This window comes from Ambystoma mexicanum, chromosome 4p (genome assembly GCF_040938575.1).
Source record: "Ambystoma mexicanum isolate Mex_15411 chromosome 4p, UKY_AmexF1_1, whole genome shotgun sequence".
Taxonomy (NCBI): domain Eukaryota; kingdom Metazoa; phylum Chordata; class Amphibia; order Caudata; family Ambystomatidae; genus Ambystoma; species Ambystoma mexicanum.
In genome coordinates, this window is record NC_090927.1 from 907,560,903 (window position 1) to 907,583,856 (window position 22,954).

Genomic DNA, 22,954 nt, shown 5'->3' on the forward strand with positions numbered 1-22,954 from the left:
AAAATACCTGGTGTGCCATAACGTTTGCATTCCATGCTATCAGAAGTAAGATTTCTTGAAGATTTATGGGGGTGCTGCAGCACCTCCAGCACCCCCTACTTACAGCGCCATGGACCTGCAGCCTAGTAATTTGCTACACTGAGGCCTGAAACCACTTCCCCAAGAGACTTTTCCACATGCGTTGCAACACTTTCTAATGCTCAGTCCCGGGATTAAATTCCAAAGGGTTCTTCAAGCCTCCAGTTGATTTCAATCTTGCATCCGCTTCCAGCCAGTGGCACAGAATAAGGAGGGACCAAAGATTTGCAGGCCCTGCCGAGAAAACCCAGGTGGGCCGACCACTGCGTGAAGCCTATTGATTTAAAGAGTTGAATGGAAACATGCAGGACATGTTTGATGTAATTTAGAGCGTTAACAAGATGTACATTTTCGTAGATTAATTTTAAACTTTTTTTCAGTGATTTTAGAGGAGCTTTTTTTTTATTTAAATGGTTGTTTTTAAATTACAACCGTGTCAATTATTTGATCGGCGAGTCCGATGTGGGCAGATCACACATGCTTATCCGTGTAGTGTCTTTAAAGAAAAATTACAAGTTACAAAGTAAAACCATGTTCTCGGTTCTATGTAGATATATCAGGGTGACTCTTTCGGGTTCACATTCCTCATTAGCAGATCCTCCGCCTGTGCCCCTGTATCAGCACCCACTGGCATTCCAGGCACCGTGAGGATTCAAAGTTGACATCCCAGGCCAATAAGTTCCCGAGCCTTCCAATCATGGTTTCTAGTGGTCACTTGATTCCATGAATGACACTGATAAGAATTCAGCCCTAACCTCCCTCCCGTCACTTCTTCCACTACCACCATAATACTGAAACATTCAATCCAAGCCTCTAATTGAAGTCCTGCTAGCCTCCTCACTTTTCAAATATGTAGATGCTCTGAAAGAGTTAATCAGAAGAGTAATCAATACAGACTCCTCCCCAAAACACGGGCTTGTGTAAAAATTCAAAAAATCCTCTAACATAACTGGGCACCAGATGGTGCTAGTGCACCAAACTCAGAAGTTCGAAGCACGTGTTCGAAACCGTTGATTAGGTCCAAGCATCACCCGTATCCCGTTCACAAGGGGACCACGAATTGGACAAAATGGCTGCTTCTGAAGGGGCCGCCCAGCACGCTGCTGTGAGCCATTTTGATTAATTATTGCACCCTAAAGCCGCAACAAATATGCTTTACAATGCAATAGGTTGGTCACGAAAAGTAACAATTTGCTGTGTGTTATTGTGGGCCAGTTTCTTGTTGGTGGCGGGGTCTGTTTTACGCCCTAGTCTGACCCTGTTCACAGATTCCGGATAAAGGGTAACATTATTTTGGACACGGTCACCAACGTGACTGTAACTTGACTCTCCCCATGTCTTCTGACATCCGTAAGGTTTTTATACACATTTTAAGAGCATTGTGACAAGCTCAGAAAATGGGCAAGAACAAGACGGAACGGTGAAAGACTTGTCTTGCCGGAGCGGTGAAAGACTTGTCTTGCCGTAGAGCTGCCATGTCCACAGAACCAGGGGCTTGCTCACAACACTCACAGATCTGCTCTGAAGCTGCGTTATCGCACGGATGTGCAACCCATACTTAAATGAGCAGGTGGCTTTTAGAAGACTTTGCAGTGCTGCCGAGTCTTCTGAAAGCAGGCGTGTGATAACTCTACTTTAGAACAGGATACTTCCAGCGAGATCTGTCCTGAAGCAGAGTTATCACATTCACGAGCAACCCACGTTTCAACAAGCAGACACTTTCAGTAGACTAAGCAGGGAAACTGAATACAGCTAAAGCCTCACATACTTGTTGCAGCTGTCCAAACTGATATAAATGTCCCATACTTGCCAACCCTACCAATGTAGGTGGTAGCATATCGCTTTTTAAGCAGTCTTACCGCCTACTGATTAATTGGCACCAAATATCGATTTATTTTGTAAAAAAAAAAAAGGTTTTGTTTTAAATATTTTTTTTTTTTGCCCATGCCAGCTCGGGGGGAGTCTTCCAAGGGCTCCCCCGAGCTGGCATAGTGGGAGAAGGCGCGGCATGCAGACTCTTGATGTAAAAGGCGCCCACGGCGGTGGGCTAAATGCACCCCTCCGCCGTGGGTGCCTTTGACAAAAGGCGCCATTAGCCCCCCCACCATGCCAGCTTGGGGGAGTCTTTCAAGGACTTCCCTGAGCTGGCATAGCGGGAGAAAGCGCAGCATGCAGGCTCTTGATGTAAAAGGCGCCCACGGCGGTGGGCTAAATGCGGCCCTCCGCCATGGGTGCCTTTGACAAAAGTCGCTATTGGCCCCCCCACCAAGCCAGCTCGGGGGAGTCTTTCAAGGACTTCCCCGAGCTGGCGTAGCGGGAGAAGGCGCAGCATGAAGGCTTTTAATGTAAAAGGTGCCCACGGCGGTGGGCTAAATGCGCCCCTCCGCCGCGGGTGCCTTTGACAAAAGGCGCCATTAGCCCCCCTCCACGCCAGCTCGGGGGAGTCTTTCAAGGGCTCCCCCGAGCTGGCGTAGTGGGAGAAGGCACGGCATGCAGGCTTTTGATGATAAAGGCGCCCACGGCAGTGGGCTAAATGCGCCCCTCCACCGTGGGTGCCTTTGACAAAAGGCGCCATTAGCCACCCACCACGCCAGCTTGGGGGAGTCTTTCAAGGGCTTCCTCAAGCTGGCGTAGCAGGAGAAGGGGCAGCATGCAGGCTTTTGATGTAAAAGGCGCCACGGCGGTGGGTTAAGGGCGCACCTCCGCCACGGGTGCCTTTGACAAAAGGTGCCATTAGCCCCCACCACGCCAGCTCGGGGGAGTCTTTCAAGGGCTCCCCCGAGCTGGCGTGGTGGCCGAAGGCGTGGCAGGTGCCTCATTCAATGACAATGGGCTGGTGACACGCCCTATTCCTATCATTACCTCCTCGCCTGATTATTTCTGAAACTTTAAGATTCCTACAGATTTTAGCTCACAGAATGTTGGCATGTATGCATGTCCTGCAGTCTACAGACATTTTCTTTTCTTGGGCTGAGTAGTATGACCAATCAAAACTTCAGAGCACAACTTCCATTATTCGCTCAAGTGTTTCTTACTGAATCACTATACGACATGTTTTAAATTTAAAATTGTGGACATTCTTATGTTCCCATAATGCTCTGAACCTAAGCCAATCGCCAGGATGGGGTTCTATGAATTGATACTGTATCATGACCTGGCCAGGGGCTCGGGCCCCTCTTCCCCTTGGCCCCTCCCCTCCAAGGATGAGAGGGTTCCCCCAGTAAATGTTTTCCATTTCCAGCACTGATGTGACAGTGGCACCTCCAGGAATCAAATTTGGGGGGCTTTTAGGGGAGTACAGAAGGGGCCACAGGCAAAAGTAAGGGGGGAGGGCACCTAAAAATGGACAATGTGAAAATGAACTTTTCTACAGCACGTTTGCTTGTAAATGTCTTTTTATCCAACTTTCTGCAATTTTGTAGGGAAAATTAATATTATAATACTTGTGACTGTAAGCTCAATGCCAAGTATAGTATGGTATGGACACTTATGAAGTGCAACATTCACCTTGAAAAGGCATCATGTTGCTGAACAAGAGAGCCCCAGAAAGATCAAAAATACGTTTCCCCTCCCCCCGCCAGAAGACCCAGTTATCATGGTGGAAACAAGGTGGTCTTTCACGCCTAAAGTCGAGGTGGTTTGAGATGCCCCGTAAGGGCCACAGGCAAGCGGGTTCCAGAGCATCGCTGCTTGGACAGAGAATGATGAACATCCACCCCATCTATCCAGCCTAAATTTGGGGGTGACGACGACGTTCGCAAAGTTGACCGAAGCACTCTAGTGAGTTAATACCGTTGGAGTTTACTGCTCTGGACACCCGGGCTAGGTTGGAAAAGGCTTTGTAAGTAGTAATAGTGCATGAAATCTATGCATCAGAGGTCAGTATAAATAACACCAGTTTTAATAATGTGCCTGGACATAATGCTGTGCACAGGTGTATATAACAGAATTAGTTGCAAGGTGTTACCACCAAAATGCTGCAGTGCGTTTGTATACGCAGAGTGACCCATACTGCTCTCTTACAGGGAGCTTCTAATGAAAGTGCCAACCTGCCTGGGGCATTGTTTAAATACACCATGATTCTCTTAAAAACTGCATTATTCAGCGCAAAGTGCCAGCCGGCCAGTTGAGCATTGCCATGCCAGTTTCAAAGAACTCTAAATAATTAGTCAACATAATGTCTGTTCCAACAGTGCCATGCCATCTTGACCAACCCTGCTCCAGTATGAGAAGTTCTGACATAAGTACAACCTCAGATCCACCAATTATACCATTGTATGCTTGGTCTGCCACCATATGTAACGCATAGCCTTGCAGGGGCTTCAATAATAAGCCAGGTGCAGCTTCACATGCCCCAATAATACCGTGTTATGGTCTGTAGTGTCACCACATGTAAGGTAGAGCTCCAACACTCCAAATTAAAATGACCCAACACTGCCACCACCCAGAACACAAGCCTCGTACCTGGCATCCTGCTCCCCCTCCACTGAGAGCACAAGACCCATGCCTGGCCTCCTGCCTCCCCACCACGCAGAGCCCAAGCCCTATACCTGGCATCCTTTCCTACACCACAAAGATTTCAAGCCCCATGTCTGAGATCCCGTCGTTCACCACCCAGAGCACAAACCCCGTACCTGCCATCCTGCCCCACCCCCAGCAACCAGAGCAGGAGCCCCATACCTGGCTCTTGTTGGTCCCGAGGTATCCGTCCAGAAGGGCATTCCGCTTCTGTGCTGACTTTCTCCATAGAGAGATAGCAACCCAAGCCCCCACCTTCCTCCTGGCGAGGGTTGGCACAACATTGTGTAGGGGAGGCATGCGCCCCCCATACCCGCACCCCAGAGCCGCCACTGCATTGAGAACATGTTAACCAAATAAACTCAAACGACCACTGCGCAGTTATTTTCTTGCATACAATTGTCACGTGTTACACACAACCAAATAAATCGTTACTCATTTTTTTTCCCCATTGTTTCTACTTCCATTTATTGCACTCTGTCTTTAAATCTAATGCCATTTTCATGTTTCCCTTTGTTTCACCTGGGTTGCAGCCTCTTAAAAACTGGGTTGTTTCATTAGCTGGTGCTTACTAGTTTTAAAGATGAGGGCCGTAGCACATAACAGTTGCCGACCCAAGGATGTGGACGCCACCCTACTGCTTCCGCCGCCATGGAGGTTCGGGCGCTGTATGCAGACTCGGACTGACCTATAGGTCAATAGGACAATGCCTAAAAAAAGTAAAATGCTAGTGTGGACCCGTTTTCTATGTCAATGTGGGCCAGTTTGAGTTACTTCACCATGTGGCTAGTAGTTTTGACCAGTGTTGCTGAATAAATATTCTTTTGAAATGCACAATTTGCATCACATTTTATCAAAAAACTCCCCTTTGGGTACTATTCAAACAGTATGTCACAAAAGGAATGAATGGCCATTTGCAACTGTGGGCCACTTTCATTGGTGGCTGAGACAACGTCATGCCCCAGTCCGACGCTGGCTGTATGGCAGAACTATCGTCCGGCATCCCTGCCGAGATGTCAATGGGTGCCAGCTGGACTGCAGCTTTGCGTAGAGGAGTGCCGCATCCCTCCCTCTGTCTCCCGGTGAGGAATCCACAGCATGGTGGCACCAAGCCCGGCTGCCTACAGGCCCACCCACAATAATCTGGAGGGTGTTCTGGTGCCGGCACAGTATGCTGCATCCTGCCGGGGCTCTTGTTGATGAGGGTGCCCGTGCGACTGGGCTTTACCAGGGGGGGCACTGCTGATGCAAAAGGAGGGCTGCACCCCCTGCCGCCCCTTTCTTGGCAGTTTTGGCTGCTATGTACAAGAGCTAGGCACAGGTGCGCAACGTCTCCTCCTCCGGCACATTTTGCGGCTGAGATGGTGGCGGCCCTACACCTGAAGTGCCAACATGATTCGTGATAGGAGATAAGAATCCAATGGGGGTGAGGATGATGGTGTTTCATAGACTACAAATAGTAGGAAACAATAATGGGCACGACCACGTGAGCCATGATACAACCCCTAGTCCACGTTTCAATTCTACAGCTGCCCTTTCCTGGAATATGGCACGTTTAGGTCCCCGGAATGGTATATAGTGACTGTTTCGACAGTCACAGTTTCGAATGACAAAAGTTCTGACACAAGTTTTTTTTATGGGGGGGGCCCTCCAAACCTCCGTTTTTTTTAACACTTATTTTACTATAAAAACTTAAAATAAACCCTTTATTATTAAAAAAAAAAATACATTCGAAACATTTTTTTTTCAAAACTTTTGTTTGGGAACTTTTGTCATTCGAAACAATTGTTTCGAAACTTTGACTGGACACCGCCCGGAATCCCTGGAAGGAACGTTTGGAGAGGTTATTTACGGCAGCAGGAGCCGATGATGGTGTATGGAAGTAGAGCAGGGGAAAGTGTGACACAAAACTTCAACTGATTCAGACGCGTATCCACACCCAAGGACTTTGAAAGACAGCAGATTAGTCATGAATGAGCAAGCTTAGGGTGTTACATACTATATTAAATGCAGGTCAAGGTGAGAACCGTGGACTGGTTGAATGTACATCTCACCTTGACCTGCATTTAATATAGTATGTAACACCCTTAACTTGCTCATTCATGACTAATCTCCATTACATTCAGTAATTTGTATTTTTGGAAGGTGAATACAAAGTTGTCACTCAAGTGAATGTGTGTGTTCAACTTAGACACGGGTGTGGCCCAATGTCAGTGGTCAGACCTCCATCTAAAGGACGCTTGTGAGACTAGAGGTAGCGACCCAGATAGAATTCCTCGTTCATGCACGGGGGACTAAAGGCATCCAAATGATAAATCCAATATAGCTCTCTGTGCTAGTTTTTTTCTGCAGGACTCTTCCCCTTGGTAAGGAGTGGATCATCTCAATGTTACACATCTAATTTGAGCCACTGTGTCTTGCTTCTTTGAAGTGGCTATCTACTGGTGATTCATCATTGGTTGTCCTGATACTGGCATTATGCTCTCCTTGTCGTCTGACCCACATAGTATTTCCCACGGGGGCATTTAAAAGTGTATATCTATCCTTGAAGAGAATCCATCTATCTTTAGAAAAAAAACGAAAAACCCTACTTATTTACTATGGAAATGATCCCTCTGGTCAAGCCCTTTTAGTCTTTGTTTTCAGCCTGTCTCTCAACCGTGTCCTGGTGCCTGCAGGCTTTGGCGCATAACAAATGAATACAAACAAAAGACAAATATGACATTTCATGTGTCACTAGTTGCAAAGTGAAATAGTGTGATCTTTTTACCTGTGTTAGGATGTCTAATATGATCGCCATTGATTATATTGGAACAGTCTTGACAGTTGAGAACGGAATGTCCCCAACTTAGGTTTCTGTAACGCCCTGTGTGATTTCCTTTTGATCCTTTCTGACTTGATCACTGTATCCCTGAAGTTGTTACCTCTTTTGAATGCCATCATTGATGGTTCCGGGAATAGTTTGTGTAAGAATGGATCCAATTGAATGAAATTCCAATTCTTCTTGATTGTTCTGGCTGATGACTCTAAGTATCTGAGAGTATGTATCATTCTTGTGTTTTCACTTTTTAGGGTTGGTCTCAAGAGATCTTCCCTCTTATGGGTATCTACTGTAGTAATAGCTTTGTCCAGAACTTCAGGTGGGTAGCCTCGTTTCTTAAATCTGTCAGACACAAGGTTATATTATTTCTGGAGTGTAGCTGTGTTCAAAACTATCCTCTTAAGTCTCAGGAACTGGCTGTAAGGGAGACTTTCTTTTAAAAGTGTGGGATTAAAGCTCCCATAGTGCAATGTGTTCACATCGGTTGGCTTATGGTAGATTTTCGACGAAAGCTCATTATTCATGAAAGTGATCATGACATCCAAAAAAATGCAGGGGTGGTTCCCCCACCTCAAGTGTGAATTTTATAAAAATGTTGAAGTGTAGCACTTCCAGTTTTAGCAGTATACACTGAAATAGGACTTTGATCTCAAGACCTAGTGTGGCCTCGGGACTGGAATTTTCCTGACCCTTGAAACTCCTGGCACGCCTCTACTGCACAAACATGTATTCACTGAGCAGGAACTGAATTGGAGAATTATCCATAACAAATGTATTGCCATATAGGCATGCACCATAAAACATGCTCCTTAACACTTAGCCGGCATTATTGGGTACATTTTTAGTGTTTTTCATGAGTTGTATGAATGTCAGTAGGCACCGAAAGTGTCTTTAAGCACCAAAACAAGTAAACACTTTACAAAAAACCTTTGTTGGTGAAAGTGGAGATTTTCCCCATTCGAAATATATGTATTAACTTGACAAAACAGGACTAGCGTGTGCTCGAGCACATTTAACGATGGGGAAAACATATGTTCTGTCCCCTTTTTGAATACAGGTTTGCTTTATGCAATCCCTCACAAAAAGAACAAGCGATGATCTTCTAAGGTAGCAACTGTCCCCTTATTTATTCATTTGAAGATCTCCTCCAGTGGTCGAAGTGTACGAAAAGAAGTAGTGGAACTATGTTCCCTACTGGTCTGCACCGCTCCCCACAAACCCAATCGCCACGACCCTCCATTGCACAATACAAACCCCAAAACACATGTGCCTGCTGTTTACGGGAATGTCCAGTGCAGTACACTGAACGTGCAAGTTTCACCTTCTTCCTACAATGTTATTTTAAAACAAAACCGTTCTGGAACAGTTTCTTTTTAAAATAAAAGTATAGGAACGTTAAAACGTAATTTAAAAAAAGTAAAGGAGCACCACTCCCACCCATTTCGACCACTGATCTCCTCTCTTTAAGGCACAGGCTTCTCCTTTCTGCAGATCACTTCAGTGCTTCTCAGATGGGGTTGTTAACGTTAATGTTAAAGGACATTTGTACCGCGCACTATCACCACCGGAGTGGTCCCCTGGCGCTCTGGCGGCCCTGAAAGAGGAGGGGAGGTTGAGTTAGTGGGAGGAGGCAGGAAAAGTGCAAGAGAGCATTGATGTGCTGTTGGCGGCCTAAGCCCGGTGGGTCCGTTGGCTGGGCCTGGGTTGTTTGCGGCCAGTAGTCGTCGTGTAATGTTGTGCAAAACTGTGTGTTTTTGTTTTGTTGTTGCAATGTAGTGAAGTTTGTGCGGTTTGTTGTGCTGTAGATTTTGGTTGTGTTTGGTTTGGAGTTTGAGAGGTGTATGCAGAAAGGGAAATTGTTAGTAGGGTTGGTTAGTTTGTGTCTCTATCCTGAATTCAGGCGCTCGGCTTACGCAGTCTCCTCTGATGCGGCTCTGTCCTGATCTGGGTCCGACTGCCATACAAGGTTCCTTACTGCTCTGGCCCCCACCTCTAACATGCTCTTTCGTAGCTCCCCTTATCCTCCCTTCATACTCCTGTGGCCAGTGCACCTGCCAATGTCAACCTCTCAGGTAGAGTGGTGATTGCCAATATCTCGACAATTGCACACCACTGTGGTACCTGGCGGTAGCTAAGGGATGGCCGAAAGTGTTGGTGGGATTGGGGGAGTTGGCTCAGTCTTCGTGCGTGCCGCCTGTGTTCCAGTCTATCCGGTGTCACCCGTCCAGGTGCCGTGGGAGCTACCTTCTCGGTTCGGGATGTCCGTGTCCTTTCCGGATTAGTCATCCTTTTTCCAGTTTCGGTTTCCAGATTTAGTCTGTGGTGTTGAAGAGCCAGGCTTTTAGTGATTTCCTGAATTTATGTGATCTTCAGTGTTTCTTATTTCTTTTGGGATGTTGTTCCAGGTTTTTTCTTAAGGTATGGTTTGAGTTACAGGCGGATTTCGTTGCTTGATCGGAGGGGTCTCGTTGGTTTGTAGACTGTTATTTTCTTTTGTAGGAATTCTGCTCCTTGTCCGCTGATTTCCCTGTGCATTATGCACATTGTTTTGAAGGTGATGCAATGTTTTACTGGGAGCCAGTGTAGTGTTTTTAGGGCTGGAGTGATGTGGTCTCTTCTGGATAGTTTGAGGAGTAGAAGGAATGGAATGTTTAAAGGTAACACATAAATGAGTTTTAAAGGGTTGGGTTGAAAGGAAAAATATTGATGATAGAGACACTTATTTTTCAAAAGAAACTCATTCTGTTTTATATTACAGGCGGGGAGAAAGAGAACCCTATATATACCCAGAGAATTGGCGGCACTCGAACCTATGAGCAGAGAGAAGGGTCAAGGGACCTAACCAGATGCCCATACACAAATGTGTCTGCTGTGCAGTTTTGACAGTGGACAAACTCCTGTGAAAACTCCCATAGCGTTGAATGGACTAAGTGGCCTATGCAGTGAAAGTCCCAGGAACTTGCTGCAAAGCATGCCTAAAAAGAGGACAAATACGACCGGACAGACGATCTATGGAGTCCAAACCAAGATGATTTGGGTGGAAGAAATACTCAATGAATAATGAAGAGTGGGAAAATCAACGTGTAAAAATACAAATGGGGAACCAGGATATGTTATGGGATGGGAGCGATGGAACAAATGTGGAGTATAAGCCACACATGAATAAAGTGTGACAAACGGGCTGGTGGGTTACCACAAAGCGTGACCACCTTTAAAATTCTCATAGTGGCTGTAAAATTATCTGAGGCATATAGTTAGTTTAAAGTTAACTGGGTAATAGAGGACGGATTTAGATAAAAGTAAACAAAGGTATTCTTTAGGGACACATACAAGTTTAGACTAGGAGAATATGTGTTAGTACTGACATTGTGGAAATGTTGTAGGATACCTCCCATATTAAAATAAATTATATCACAGAAAAAGGTGATTATATTTTTATAATATAAAAAGATAAAAAAACAAAACATAACATTTGTACGTTCAATTACAAATTACAAATGCATATGTCATCCATCATAAAAGTAAGAAAAATGACATCGAACAAAATACAGTGATTCCAATGCATTTGTGTTTGATATCTGAACACCATGATCACAAACTATTTCCTTAAACTGTATAAAGTATAAAACAGAGCACATAATTACCCACCTGCAGCAGATCATGCCATTTTTTTCAATTTCAAAATTTCTAACAAACATACTGATAGTTGTTTGGATCAATGCCACTGGGAGCCCATGATTTCGACTTAGTGGATCTTGCACATGTATTGGGAAAATGCAAATTATATCTACTTCAGTTCTAGTTCATTGGTGTTCTCCAAGGCCAGAGCCAATAATGCTGATGGAAGATGAGGCACTCCTCAAGTGGAGGAAGCCTGAATGGTGTTGTCTTTTCCAAGACACAAGTAAATTGGGTGTTTCATGAATCGAGAGTCTATGGGTCACTTTGTAGGAAAGATGGGCATTTCAGGAAATCACTCGATCTTCCAATATTTTTTCTTTGTATGATACAAAGCAAGGCTGTAGGCAGAGGGCTGGCTTTGAAGGGCATTGGGGATAGTACACCCGAGTATCCCTCCTCCTTCCTTGTTTTGTACACACCTTACATCTTCTGTATGTTGTGGAGGGATTTAAAGATAAAAGTAGCGAGTGGTCAGCAAACAAACCGCAATCAGTGCCAATTAACACCAGGTGTGCGATGGTTCGCTCTGAGATAATAAATGTTGGCCTACAGCAGTGGTATTCAAACGTTTTTATACTGCGGCAACACCAACTTAGTGAAAATATTGTTTCTGGGTCTTCACCCCGCAACCCCCCCCCACGTACTCCCACGCGCACAGTATGACGTACTTTCATCGACACCAGTTTTTACGACTGGTGTTTTTACGCATAATTTTTGCATAAAAAATGTTTAAATATTTTTGTGGGGGCAGTGGGAAAAGGCGAGCCATCGCACACTCTGTATTAAGTGGGACTGATTGAGGTTTGTTTGCTGCCCAGTCACTTCTTTTATCTTTAACACTACTCAATGCACAGTGTAAGCGGTCATCCCTGGACAGATAGTCCAGTCCATAACCAGCAGCCAAAAAGCAGTCGCAAACCATCCTTTCCGTCTGGGTTGAAAAGCACCGCGGGAACGCCCCATACTCGCCTGATTCATTTGAAGGCACGCAAGGTCACACCGTGAGCATTGCAAACCGCAATATTAGTTGTGGATTGCAATGCCCATTTAATGAGATTTTGAAGCCTGGTTTTGCCTGTGCAGAATTCGCTTTTTGACATTTCACTGATTTTGCAAATCCTAAACCACATAATACGTGGGCTGTGCAGGGGGCAGTAAGCACGGGCAAGAAACACACACACACTCACCAATTCTTGGAAGAAAACGTGGTTACATTTATTACATGGAGGAAGGAGGGTGGGCACCACTATGGTTTAAAGTCGTTCAACTAATTGTTTGTGTACTGATTCGTGATAATGTTTCGGAGCATACCACTAAGGCCTAGGAACCTAATATCACAGAGAGAAAAACAAGGAAATCATCCCATCTTGTGGTATGCTCACGTCATGCTCTTAAGGTACGTTGCAAATGTTTGTTCTTGCTGCTTAGAGACTGTTCATATATATATTCTCCAGAGATAACGATGCATCACAAGTAGAATCAGAATACATTCCAGATTTTTAATGTTTTACTAAGCAGTATGCATCCATAGATGTGTGTTTTAACAGTATGAACCAATGCATTTCGGAACGTCAGCAATACAAAAATACAATCATGTGTTTTTTTTCAAATAAAGATATATAATACATACACAATACGTACCCCGAAGTGTGTATTTTTATGTTAAATGCAGATAAAATGAGAGAAGCAGAGTTTCACATACTACTGTAACTTTTTACCTCGCTGCGTGCTAAACCTTTAGATCTATATATAGAATGATATATAATGTAAGAATTCATGCTGCAAAAGTGCCATTCTATTCATTACATAAATGAAACAATAAGTACTAATGTGGCATTTTACCTGGAAATGAGATGTCTTGTACACGACTATCCTGCTGTGGTCCTTTCTACCTACAGTCAAAAAGCTGAGCGTTAATGAAAATCCTGCTCCCTCAGCACATGGTGTCTGTGTGAATTGTTAAAAAACCTAGTACTTAAGATTCCATAAGCCTACCTGCCACCATCTAGCGTGTGGCGCTGCAGCATGCAGAAGAGTTAGGGCTTTGCAGGCCTCTCGTGGTTCACAGCTACGTTTACCTGCAGGTTGCCATTGCCAGGCGACGTGTCGTCACGCGTGGGGATACACAATGACTTCACATGCGCCTCGCTTCCCATGTTCCATGGAAACGGGCACACAGGATGGCGGCTATGTTGCGGTTGCAACTTCATGTGTAAAGACCAAGACGGTCATATTGTGGTTGGCGAATCGGCACAGCAACTCTGTAATTCGGTCGGTAATAGGGGCATTATCTACGCGGTTTATACAGGCATCAAAAACCTATTTGGTGTTGTGTGAGAAAGGTCTCCCCCATGCACATATGAAATAAAACAAAACAAAGCAAATCAATGAGAAAACACTCAAGAAAAATGGTAACAGTGATCACAGCAATATGTATGTCAAAAGAAGGAGGAAAATAAGAAAAGTTAGGAACAGAAGTCTCTGAGGTGCTACGGCACCTAAAAAGGAATGTCATCGACATTATAGAGGGTATTTGCAAAAAGTAAATCTGGGGTTGTGAATAGGCTCAAATGTAACAAATATAGTTAATTTCTTCATTAATCCCTCTAAGGGTCATGGCGTCCAAGCGGTCTATCCATATGACTCGCTGGTCTAGCTTGAGGCCCAGTTTCGGATGTGCGTTGCATCTGATGACTGTCTCGACTATCCGGCTTATGTTATGCATCTTTTCTTTCCAATGTCTTGCAACTGCAGAATTCAGGTTCTTGTTTCTTATACAGGCACTATGTTCATTCCTTCTCATCTTCGCCTGGCGTTTTGACTGTCCTACGTAGTAGATCCTGCATGGGCATTTGATGGTGTAGATGTTCGATGAGTTGCATGTGGCGTAGCTGTTAATCTTGATTTTCTCTCCTGTTCTGGGGTGAGTAATGATAGTACCCTGTGTCACAAATCCACAGTTGCTACATTGTAGGCAAGGGAAAGTTCCATTTCTATTGGTTGTTGCTTGTTGCCCTTCTGGTCTAGTTTTCACTAGGTGGTCTCTCAAATTCGTGCTGCGTTGGTATGTGACGATGGTGGGTTTTCGAACAGGTGTTCCACTCTAGAGTCCTCCAGTTTTTCGTTATAACTGACTTTTCCCTGTCTGTCTTTAATTAATATTTTGAAATATATACCAGTGGTGGGGGGGGGGGTTTCCCCTTCCTACTTTCCGTCAATGGTATGTTCGGTTGTATATTGGTCAGACTTGGGGGGGATAGCTCAGGGGCAACACGCTCGTCTTGGAAGCAAGATGAAGCAGAGCAACACCGTTTCGATTCCCGGGTCCGTGCTTAGAAACCTCTGGGTATTATAATATCCAATTATTATTACAAACGCTCGGTGGCTACGGTGATTTCTTCCTGTTTATAGCCCGAGCTAGAAATTTCTCTCCCGTAATGTTAATCTCTTTCTCGAGGTCTACGGGATCGCAGACTATTCTTTTGACGCACATCTGACTGTACAGTAAGTTTTTAATGAGGCTGGGTCGGTGAAAACGTAGTCTGTGAAGTAAGTTATTGTGGTCTGTCTCTTTACGAAATATGTTGGTAGCATACCTCATTTCTTGTATCTCAATTGCAACATCTAAGAAGTGGATGCGATCCTTGCATGATTCATAGGTGAACTGTATTCTCGGGCCAACAGTGTTCATGTATGTGAAGAGTCCTTCAAGATTTTCTTGCTTACCTTTCCATATTCCAAATATTTCGTCAATATAGCGAACCCATAGGGCTATGTAGTTATGCCATACTCCATGTTCTCAGATGTGGTCCTTTTCAAATTTGTGCATGAAACAGTTTGCATACATCAGTGCCATGGTGGCTCCCATCCACGTTCCAGATACTTGTAAGTAGAAATCTTTGTTCTACTAAAAGTAACAATTTTCAGAAATGAATTGAAGTAATATCAAGATGAACTCTTTTGATGCTCTAATCTCTTCATCGTTTAATAGAATCCATTCAATTGCTTCCATGTCTAGATCATGGGGGATAGATGTATACAAACGCTTCATATCAATGGTGAACATGATTGATTTCTCATTTTATGCTGTATTCCTTAGTTGTTGTAAGAAATTGGAGGTGTACTTTATATAAGTACTGGTCTTCTGTATCAGAGGTTGAAGGAAAAAATCAATGTAAATTCCTAAAGGCTGTAAAATGCTATCCATGCCCGCAACAATGGGTCTCCGTGGGGGTGGGATGCTTATGTATTTTAGGCAGTACATAGAAGTTTGGTATTCTCCAAGGTGGGGTCACTGTTCAACTTCGTATATATAGTGGTGTCATTCAATTGCCCTCCACATTCATGATCGTAATCCGTACTGTTCATTATAACCAATGCCCCTCCTTTGTCGGCCGAGCAGACAACAATGTTTTTGTCACCATATAGGTTTCTAAGTAAGGCGAGTTCCTATGGTTTGAGGTTGCTATATTTAGGGCATTTGTAGGAAATCTGCTACAGGTCCCTGAAGGTTTGTTTATGAAAGATCTTGATGGATGGAACGCTGATTGGTGGCATAAAAGAGCTTTTACTTCTGAACGCTTTCAATTCTTCTAATGGTTCTGTTGTCAAGTTCCTCTGTTTTTTATTACATGCCCATAATCCAACATAAAACATGTACAAGAACTTGAAATGAATCAACATTTAATATTAAAATTAAGATGGCATTAATCCACAGCAATGCATAACCATCAGTATCGCAGTACATGCGTTCCTTGACCAGTGGGCCAACTAGTGTGGAGCACCCACACACACACCCAAACATGGCCCTCTGGGAACGAAACCCGGAAGCCCCATGCCGTGGTCCAACACCAAATACCTCCTGATAATGCTCTCCCGACCCCGTGGCCACCACTGGCCGAATGTCTTTGAGTGAGAGGAGGCAGCCAGCCCATCTCAGTCTAACCCCTGGCACCATGGCCCGCTCGAAGGGGTGAATCACTGTTCCAACAGACCACCACCGCATCACCCTGATATTCAGCTCTCTACCCCCCTAAACACGAAGGGTGGGTTGGCCAAGGCATGATGGCAGGTCCGGGAGGCGTGGTGAGGCCGCGGGATCACTGAGGAGGAGGCAATGCTGTTGTTCTCCTCGGCCACCCTTAAATGATGTCATTCCTGATGCCTGCCCTCCCAGAAAGCATGCAAATTGATCCACCGTCCATCCCTCCTTCCTCCCGGCGTACCAGTCCACACTGTGAGGATGCAGTGTCTCACCTGTGTGGGCCTGAAGGCAAGCAGGGCTGCTGCCCGATGAGGGCCGGTTGCCTGTTCTGCCCCGCTCACCCAACATGGTCGCGCCCCTATTGGCGGGGGCTTACCACCATTCTCCTGAGCTTGCTATGGACTTCGGCCTGTTGGGCACAGGGTCATTTGTTAGCCTGGCATGAAGAGTAAACCTATCTCAACCACCTCTTGAAAACAGGCTTCGCTTTCGCCCATGATATAAAACGTGCATTTGCAAAGTGCCTTGCAGAGCAGTGCAGAAACACAGCATGTCTTTTTCTTTTGATGTGGGACTCAATTAAATTGTGTTTCAATTCTCTCTGCACCCAGGTTGAAAGGAGAAGAAGCAGGAACCCCCTATGACAAGGAATCCATGGCCATCATCAAACTAAACAACGCAACCGTTCTCTACTTAAAAGAAGTTACAAAATTCCTCGCCCTTGTGTGTTTTGTGAGGGATGAAAGCTTTGAACGAAAAGGTATTTGCAATCTGTTTTAAACAGTATTTTGAGAATTTAGCATGAACATAGCTCTCTTTATTCTATGCTTAAAATGGTTGTTTGCTGAACCTGACATTCCCTGCTTAGTCCTACACAACTTTGGAAGACCCTTTTTGAATGGTCCAGTTTAACATGAGACAAGGTACACGGGACAGTTAGAGAGGCTTGTACACTCGAAAACACACTGTATCTCAACTAGACGGATCTGAGGCCATGAGGCCCTTGGTCTAAATCAAGGGAGCCAAGTCACGGGGTGCTCCTGGGCCTGGGTTCCACTCCCATCTCACCCCCAGGATACTCCAATCTCTAACAATGTTAATACCCTTACAATGCCACTCCCCAAAAAGCTTTTAATTTACGCAAAACCTCTCCCTGAGCACAGATGTGGAAAAGATCTGTTTCATGCCCAGAGATTTTTTTTGTACTGGCCATGCCACAATAGAAAAGATGGCCCATGTGTTTTTGTGTACCTGAGTTGGGTTATTCATTTAGTCTCATGCCCAGTACAAGTTAGTTGTCAGAGAAAATAGGTTTTCACAAAATAGTTTGTTTGCTCGACAAGTTGAGAGTAGGCAAATTCTGCATGACTTTTTTTGAACGTTCCATTTACCTGCTTTGGACGATTGTCAGTGGGCGGGGGGGGCGTGGGGGTGTGTATGTTCACCACCAGGTGGGTGTGAGTGACTCTGGAGCAGCTGTGTTGGGTTTACGTTTTGGTGGGGAAATCCAGTTGCAAGGTTCCTTTGCACAGCTTGTGCAACTGGAGATGAGGGAATGGCTACAGAAGCTCTCTGCCTTGAAGTGCCAGGCTGTTAGCTTTGACAGCATGGTGTATGGGTTTAGTTTATTTGACATATGTACACAACAACAGTGGAAGCAAGGTTCAGGGTAGGTTACATGAAGCATCACAAACTGGTACAGGGTTCGAAATTGAGGAGAGCTGGGAGCTATTTTGCTCCTGCTTGTGGCCTAGAATAGATTGGTTAGCTTGAGACCAATAGCTACCAGGAGCTGCTTTTGGTATTCCAAGCCAGCTGAGGCCGAACAAATACACCTTTGTGAATTTAACTATATGCATTTGTGACAATCTATAAATAAGCATTAGGACACATCAGTACGACCTTTGAAGCATAAAGGGTCATAAATAATGATACATTTGCATCTTACGTGCAAGTTCAATTTGCGGAATGCTATGTACATGCTTCTGATCACTGGTTACTGCTGGATACCCAGGAGCTGCTTTTAGCTTCTGCTTATCAAGTCTTAATGCGATCCCTGCGGTATTAGAGCAGTTGAAACACAAAATCATGGATTAATCAAGAACAGGCAGAATTAGTTGAGCGGTTTAACCATACTCAACCAAGTGGATTCTTTAGCTGCCTTATACAGAGCAGTGAGTGGAAATGGAGAATAGCTTAACACGTAGGGCCTGCAACCAGTCCTGAAGCCACTTAACCAGTTTCTCATATCAGGCTAGCATAGGAATCTATCGCCAGGTGAAAGCAAGCGCCCTATCTAAGTCACATCCAGTAGCCCACTATCGAATAGTTCATGAGGGGCAAGAAGGGGTGGGAGTCTCTTGCAGTACTTGGGGTGGGAGTCTCTTGCAGTACTTGGTCTGAAAGTCTTGAACACTTTACCCCTTGCTCAAAGATCAGAAGAAAGCCACAAGAAGTTCAGAAACTCCTAAAACCTAAACTATTTAAGCCCGCTTTCAATGAATGGACTCGTGGGACTTCCCATCTTGAAGCTAACCCAGATTCTCATGACTGTTTTGCACTTTACCTTTACATCCTATGAATGAAATTCATGTGCATCCTATGCAATTCTTACTATGTTTTTGAGGTCACCTTGGGCATGGAACCCGCTCTTACCTTTGTATAACTGGGTGTGTGCAACCCACAGTGAATATTGTTACCCTGCTTTTGGGCATTGTCCCCTCTCTTTGCCTTTCTTCTCCTTCTGCCATTTTCACACATAGCTCCTTGAAGTGGTTGCTGACTGTACTCACCCTTCAAATTATCAGTAGACTTCTTGAAAGGACAAAGCCTTTGACAAGACAATGGGCACCTTTATTCACATTTATTAAGAAATTCGCTAGCCAACCCAATTCCAGACGACAGATGAAAATGCAGTCACTTTCTGGACGATTTCTAATTTCTCCAGCAATTAAATTGAAATGGCCATTGTGGCAGAGGGGTTCGGAATAACAAAAAATAGACTGGGGTATTCAAATGATTTCTTCTTCATTTGAGGAATTACACACAAACTCAGCGTGATCTTTCAATACGTGTATCTTATCTAGTTCTGCGTATGAGTCTTCCATTCTTCTTCAGGAATTAGGTATAAGGGCTTCAGGGTACATAGTGACCCAAATATGGCTCACTAGATTGAGTCCCTTGTACACAAGTACCTCTACTATTCCTAATCAACTAATACCTGGCAGAGAACATTTTTGTTGTTATCATTTGTAGGTCATGGCCTCTGGCCTTATTATCCCACTTGGAATTTATTGGATGTTCTAAACTCCTTTTGTGCCATTGATTTCCTGAAACTATGCCGCTGTACTAGTCAAGGTGAGCCGAATGAGCCACATTCAAGTTAGATTAACAGGAAAACAAAGGGGAAGATTAGGGTAGGGCACCAGGCAAAATGGCCGCCATCGCCATTTGTGGTGTTCTTGGAACTGTTTGTTATTAGACAGAGGCATAATGATCAAACTTAAATGGGTAGTGTTTGGTGGAATGGATCATAAATTGAACTTCTTTGCAGCAGAGGCCTTGGTAACTTTGTTGTGGTTAACTTTCTCCCAGATATCAAACAATAGGACTAGATTTGAGGATTTAAAATAACTAGGGTATCCGCTCTTCAAAGCAACACTAAATATAGACTGGCGTGTGTCTTAATCAGTGGCAACTTTTTATGAAGCAATTTACCTTAATGTTTGAAGTGCTAGTGTTCGACTTTAAGAAATTGCAAGATCTGTACATTTCTTGGCAGGTGATTGTAGAAATAATTAAAAGGAGTTCACTGATGCTTGTCTGCTTCTTTACAGCCTAGATTCATCCGACTGTACAAATGCCCGTTAAGTTCTAGAAATGGTTGACTGCATGTTGGAGATGGTGTGGGTACGGGCACAAACCTGTATATATGGTGTGCTTGAAAGAAATCAACTGTTCCATTAAAGGTATTTTGGGGTTCCATCACTCAGGAGCCATGATTGCATTACCCTGTGCATGGCATTTTCCCCTCTTTCAAACGGTGGTTAATTTGTGCCGAGGCTGCCGGGTGCTGAGCCCCAGGTCTTATTTTGAAACTGTGGATGCGCAACCTCGTTTCTGGCGATGTTGTCTGCCAGGCGTGTTCTGTTGTGTGCACTGCTGATGCCATCCTGGCCTGCTCCTTGCTGAGCCGCCGCTTCCGATGCAAAGCAGAATGTATCTTTTGGGGACGTTATCTTAATTTTTTCCTGTAGTGGAATTGGTGAGTGTCTAGCTACATCGATTTTTTTGTTGTAAGTATTGGATTGCTTCATATTTCATTTGACTCTCCCATGTTAGTATCTTCCTGAGTCCAATAGCTATTTAACTAAAATAGGTTGGGATAGCTTTAAAATGGCAAATTGTATCCAGATTCGTCACATTTCCAGAAGCTGGATTGCTATGCACGCTGTGGCTCTCCTCTTCCATTTGTTGCACTAAATTCCAGAAAAGGTATGCTCATAAACATTGCCTAGCTTCCTAATGAGAATGGCACTGATGTGTTTTCCCTAGTATCAGACACCTGTTACCTAAGGAATTGGGCACTGAATTGTCTTCAGTCCTTAATTAGTTTCCTCCAGTTCATTAGAACAAACATCTTTTTAAATGCCCCATTTTATTTCACTCTTATTTGGTATATCACCAGCGTCTCTCTCGCGGTCTCTCTTCCCCTCTCCTTCCCTCTCGCTTTCTGCGATCTTCCTCGCTCTCCCTCTTTCTGTGATCTTCCTCTTTCTCTCCCTCTTTTTTATGATCTTCACCTCTCCCCTTTATGTGATCTTGCTCTTTGAACTTCCTCTTTCCGTGGTCTTCCTTGTTCTCTTCCTCTGATCTTCCTCTCACTCCCTCTTTACGTGATCTTCCTCATGTCCCTCAATCTGCTCTCCCTCTTCCATCCTCAAACTACCTGCACCTATACCCTCTCACCCTACCTGCACCACTCTCATCTCACCTTCCTCTCCCAAGTATCCCTGTCTCCTGATCTTAAGCACTCTCCACCTGTCTCTCTCCAGTGCCTTCCTCATTCTACTCTCTGGCCTCCACACTAAATTGGCTACTACCACCTTTTACTTTCACTACTCTCCTGCCACACATGTACACTGCCACTTACACTCACTCTCGCATCCTCTGCGACGAATTGAGGGTATTTGTCTCTTCTCCCTAAGGGCGAACCTCTCCCTTTGAGGCTAGGTAGGTTATCCTGCTCCACAAGTCCCTCCCTAGCGGTCTGGGCAAGAGGGGCCTCACTGGGAGATACTCCCACCCCTCCTTTTGGGGACAAGGACTCCTGTTCCTCTAGGAACTCCCTAGCCCCTCCAGCCTAGTAACATATTTGGGACCATCAGGTCTGAAGAACATTATAATACCCAGTGACTTGGCTGAAGATAAAACTAAAATATATCTTGATGAACAAGGAAAGGGATCTGTCTCTTTAAGAAAAGCCATGCAAATAACTGAGACGAAGCGACTCAAAGGAGAGAGTACGTTGAGGATAAGTGAAGCACAGAAAGAGAGAGACCATCGTAAGCAGGGGAAGCCCACTGTCCCCCCCCCCCCAGCATGATGCTTGGAGGAGGCGGGGTCGAGGAGAGCCGCGCAGCCCATGACTTTCAGAAAGCTCCTGAAAACCAGAGGAAAACGTTGGAGACCCAGCATTTACTGGCTGAGAGAAGGGAATGCTCATCCCAGTGGTGGTGTGACGATGACAATTTTATGCTGAACAGTGTGGCCATTGAACAGCGCCGAAACCACGCAGCTGTGTAGTTACAAGATGCCCTGCTGACCATACCCATACCCGTTTGTTAGGAAGTGATGATACGTTTACGCATGCGCAAGCCTCGTTCGGGCTCACGCATGCGCGTTAAAGAATAAACACGGTCCAGACGGCAGTTGCCACCGGGACCTTGCAGCCAACAGACGTGTCACCTAGTCTCTCTGTGTGAATGCGTGAGTGTTGTGTGAGGCGGCCCCAGGCACCACCTGAGCTGTAACATAGGTGACGAGGAGGAAGCGCGAGCTAAGAGCGCGGGAGCCGCATAGCACACCATATGTCAAATGTGGCCTTTCCCCTTACCACGCAGCTCAGAATCCAACTTGACAACGAGCGGCCATTTTGAAAATTCATGCGCGACAGTTGCGGCCTGTGAGGGTGCTTGTGCACTGTCCGTGTGAGCTCAAACATACATTTTTGAAATCCTCATGGTTTCCCACGTCGGGGAGCCGTGCATTTATGCAAAAAAGACAGGACTCATCTTGCAGCACATGCTAACCATTCTGAAGGAACAGAGGGATACAAGAGACTGTTGCAAGCAGCTGGATCCTGCATTGATGGTCAGTGTTCGCCTGGTACAGTAGTGGGTTCACAAAGCTATAACAATCCTGATCCGACAGAGAAGTGCTGTCCACGTATTCTAGGTTTGCGGCCTCACACATTAGAGTGAGGTGCCTGTGCGACCTGAAGACATGAGTGATCAGGATGGAGCAGCAGTTGCCCCGCTGATAGCAAGGCACACTTGGCCAATGCCAGAATTTGACACCCCAGGACCCCCGTCCAAGCTGGGGCCCAAGTGGTTATTGTGGGTCAAGAAACTTGAAATGTTTTTCAGAGCTACTGGTGAGGACAATGATGATGCAAAAATAACGACCCTACTGTATTTTGCTGGGAATGAAGAGCACCGCATTTTTGAATCGTTAAACCTTCAAGTTGTCACGTATGCAGCAGTCAAAGCAGCCCTTCAAAATCATTTTCTCCCGATGGCGAACATGGACTACGACAGATTCATAATGTGCGGAGAAAAACAGCATGATGACGAGTCCCTAGATCAATTTTG

At 45.0% G+C, this 22,954-nt stretch overlaps 1 protein-coding gene across 2 annotated transcripts in view; it reads left to right on the forward strand.

Annotated features, from left to right (window-relative positions):
- Positions 1–22,954, forward strand: part of RRAGD (Ras related GTP binding D) — a 536,051-nt gene that overhangs the window by 459,671 nt on the left and 53,426 nt on the right. For both annotated transcript variants that reach the window (XM_069606500.1, XM_069606499.1), the window contains exon 6: positions 16,694–16,842. In XM_069606500.1, coding sequence (XP_069462601.1) covers positions 16,694–16,842 — 149 coding nt within the window. The remainder of the gene's footprint in view (positions 1–16,693; positions 16,843–22,954) is intronic.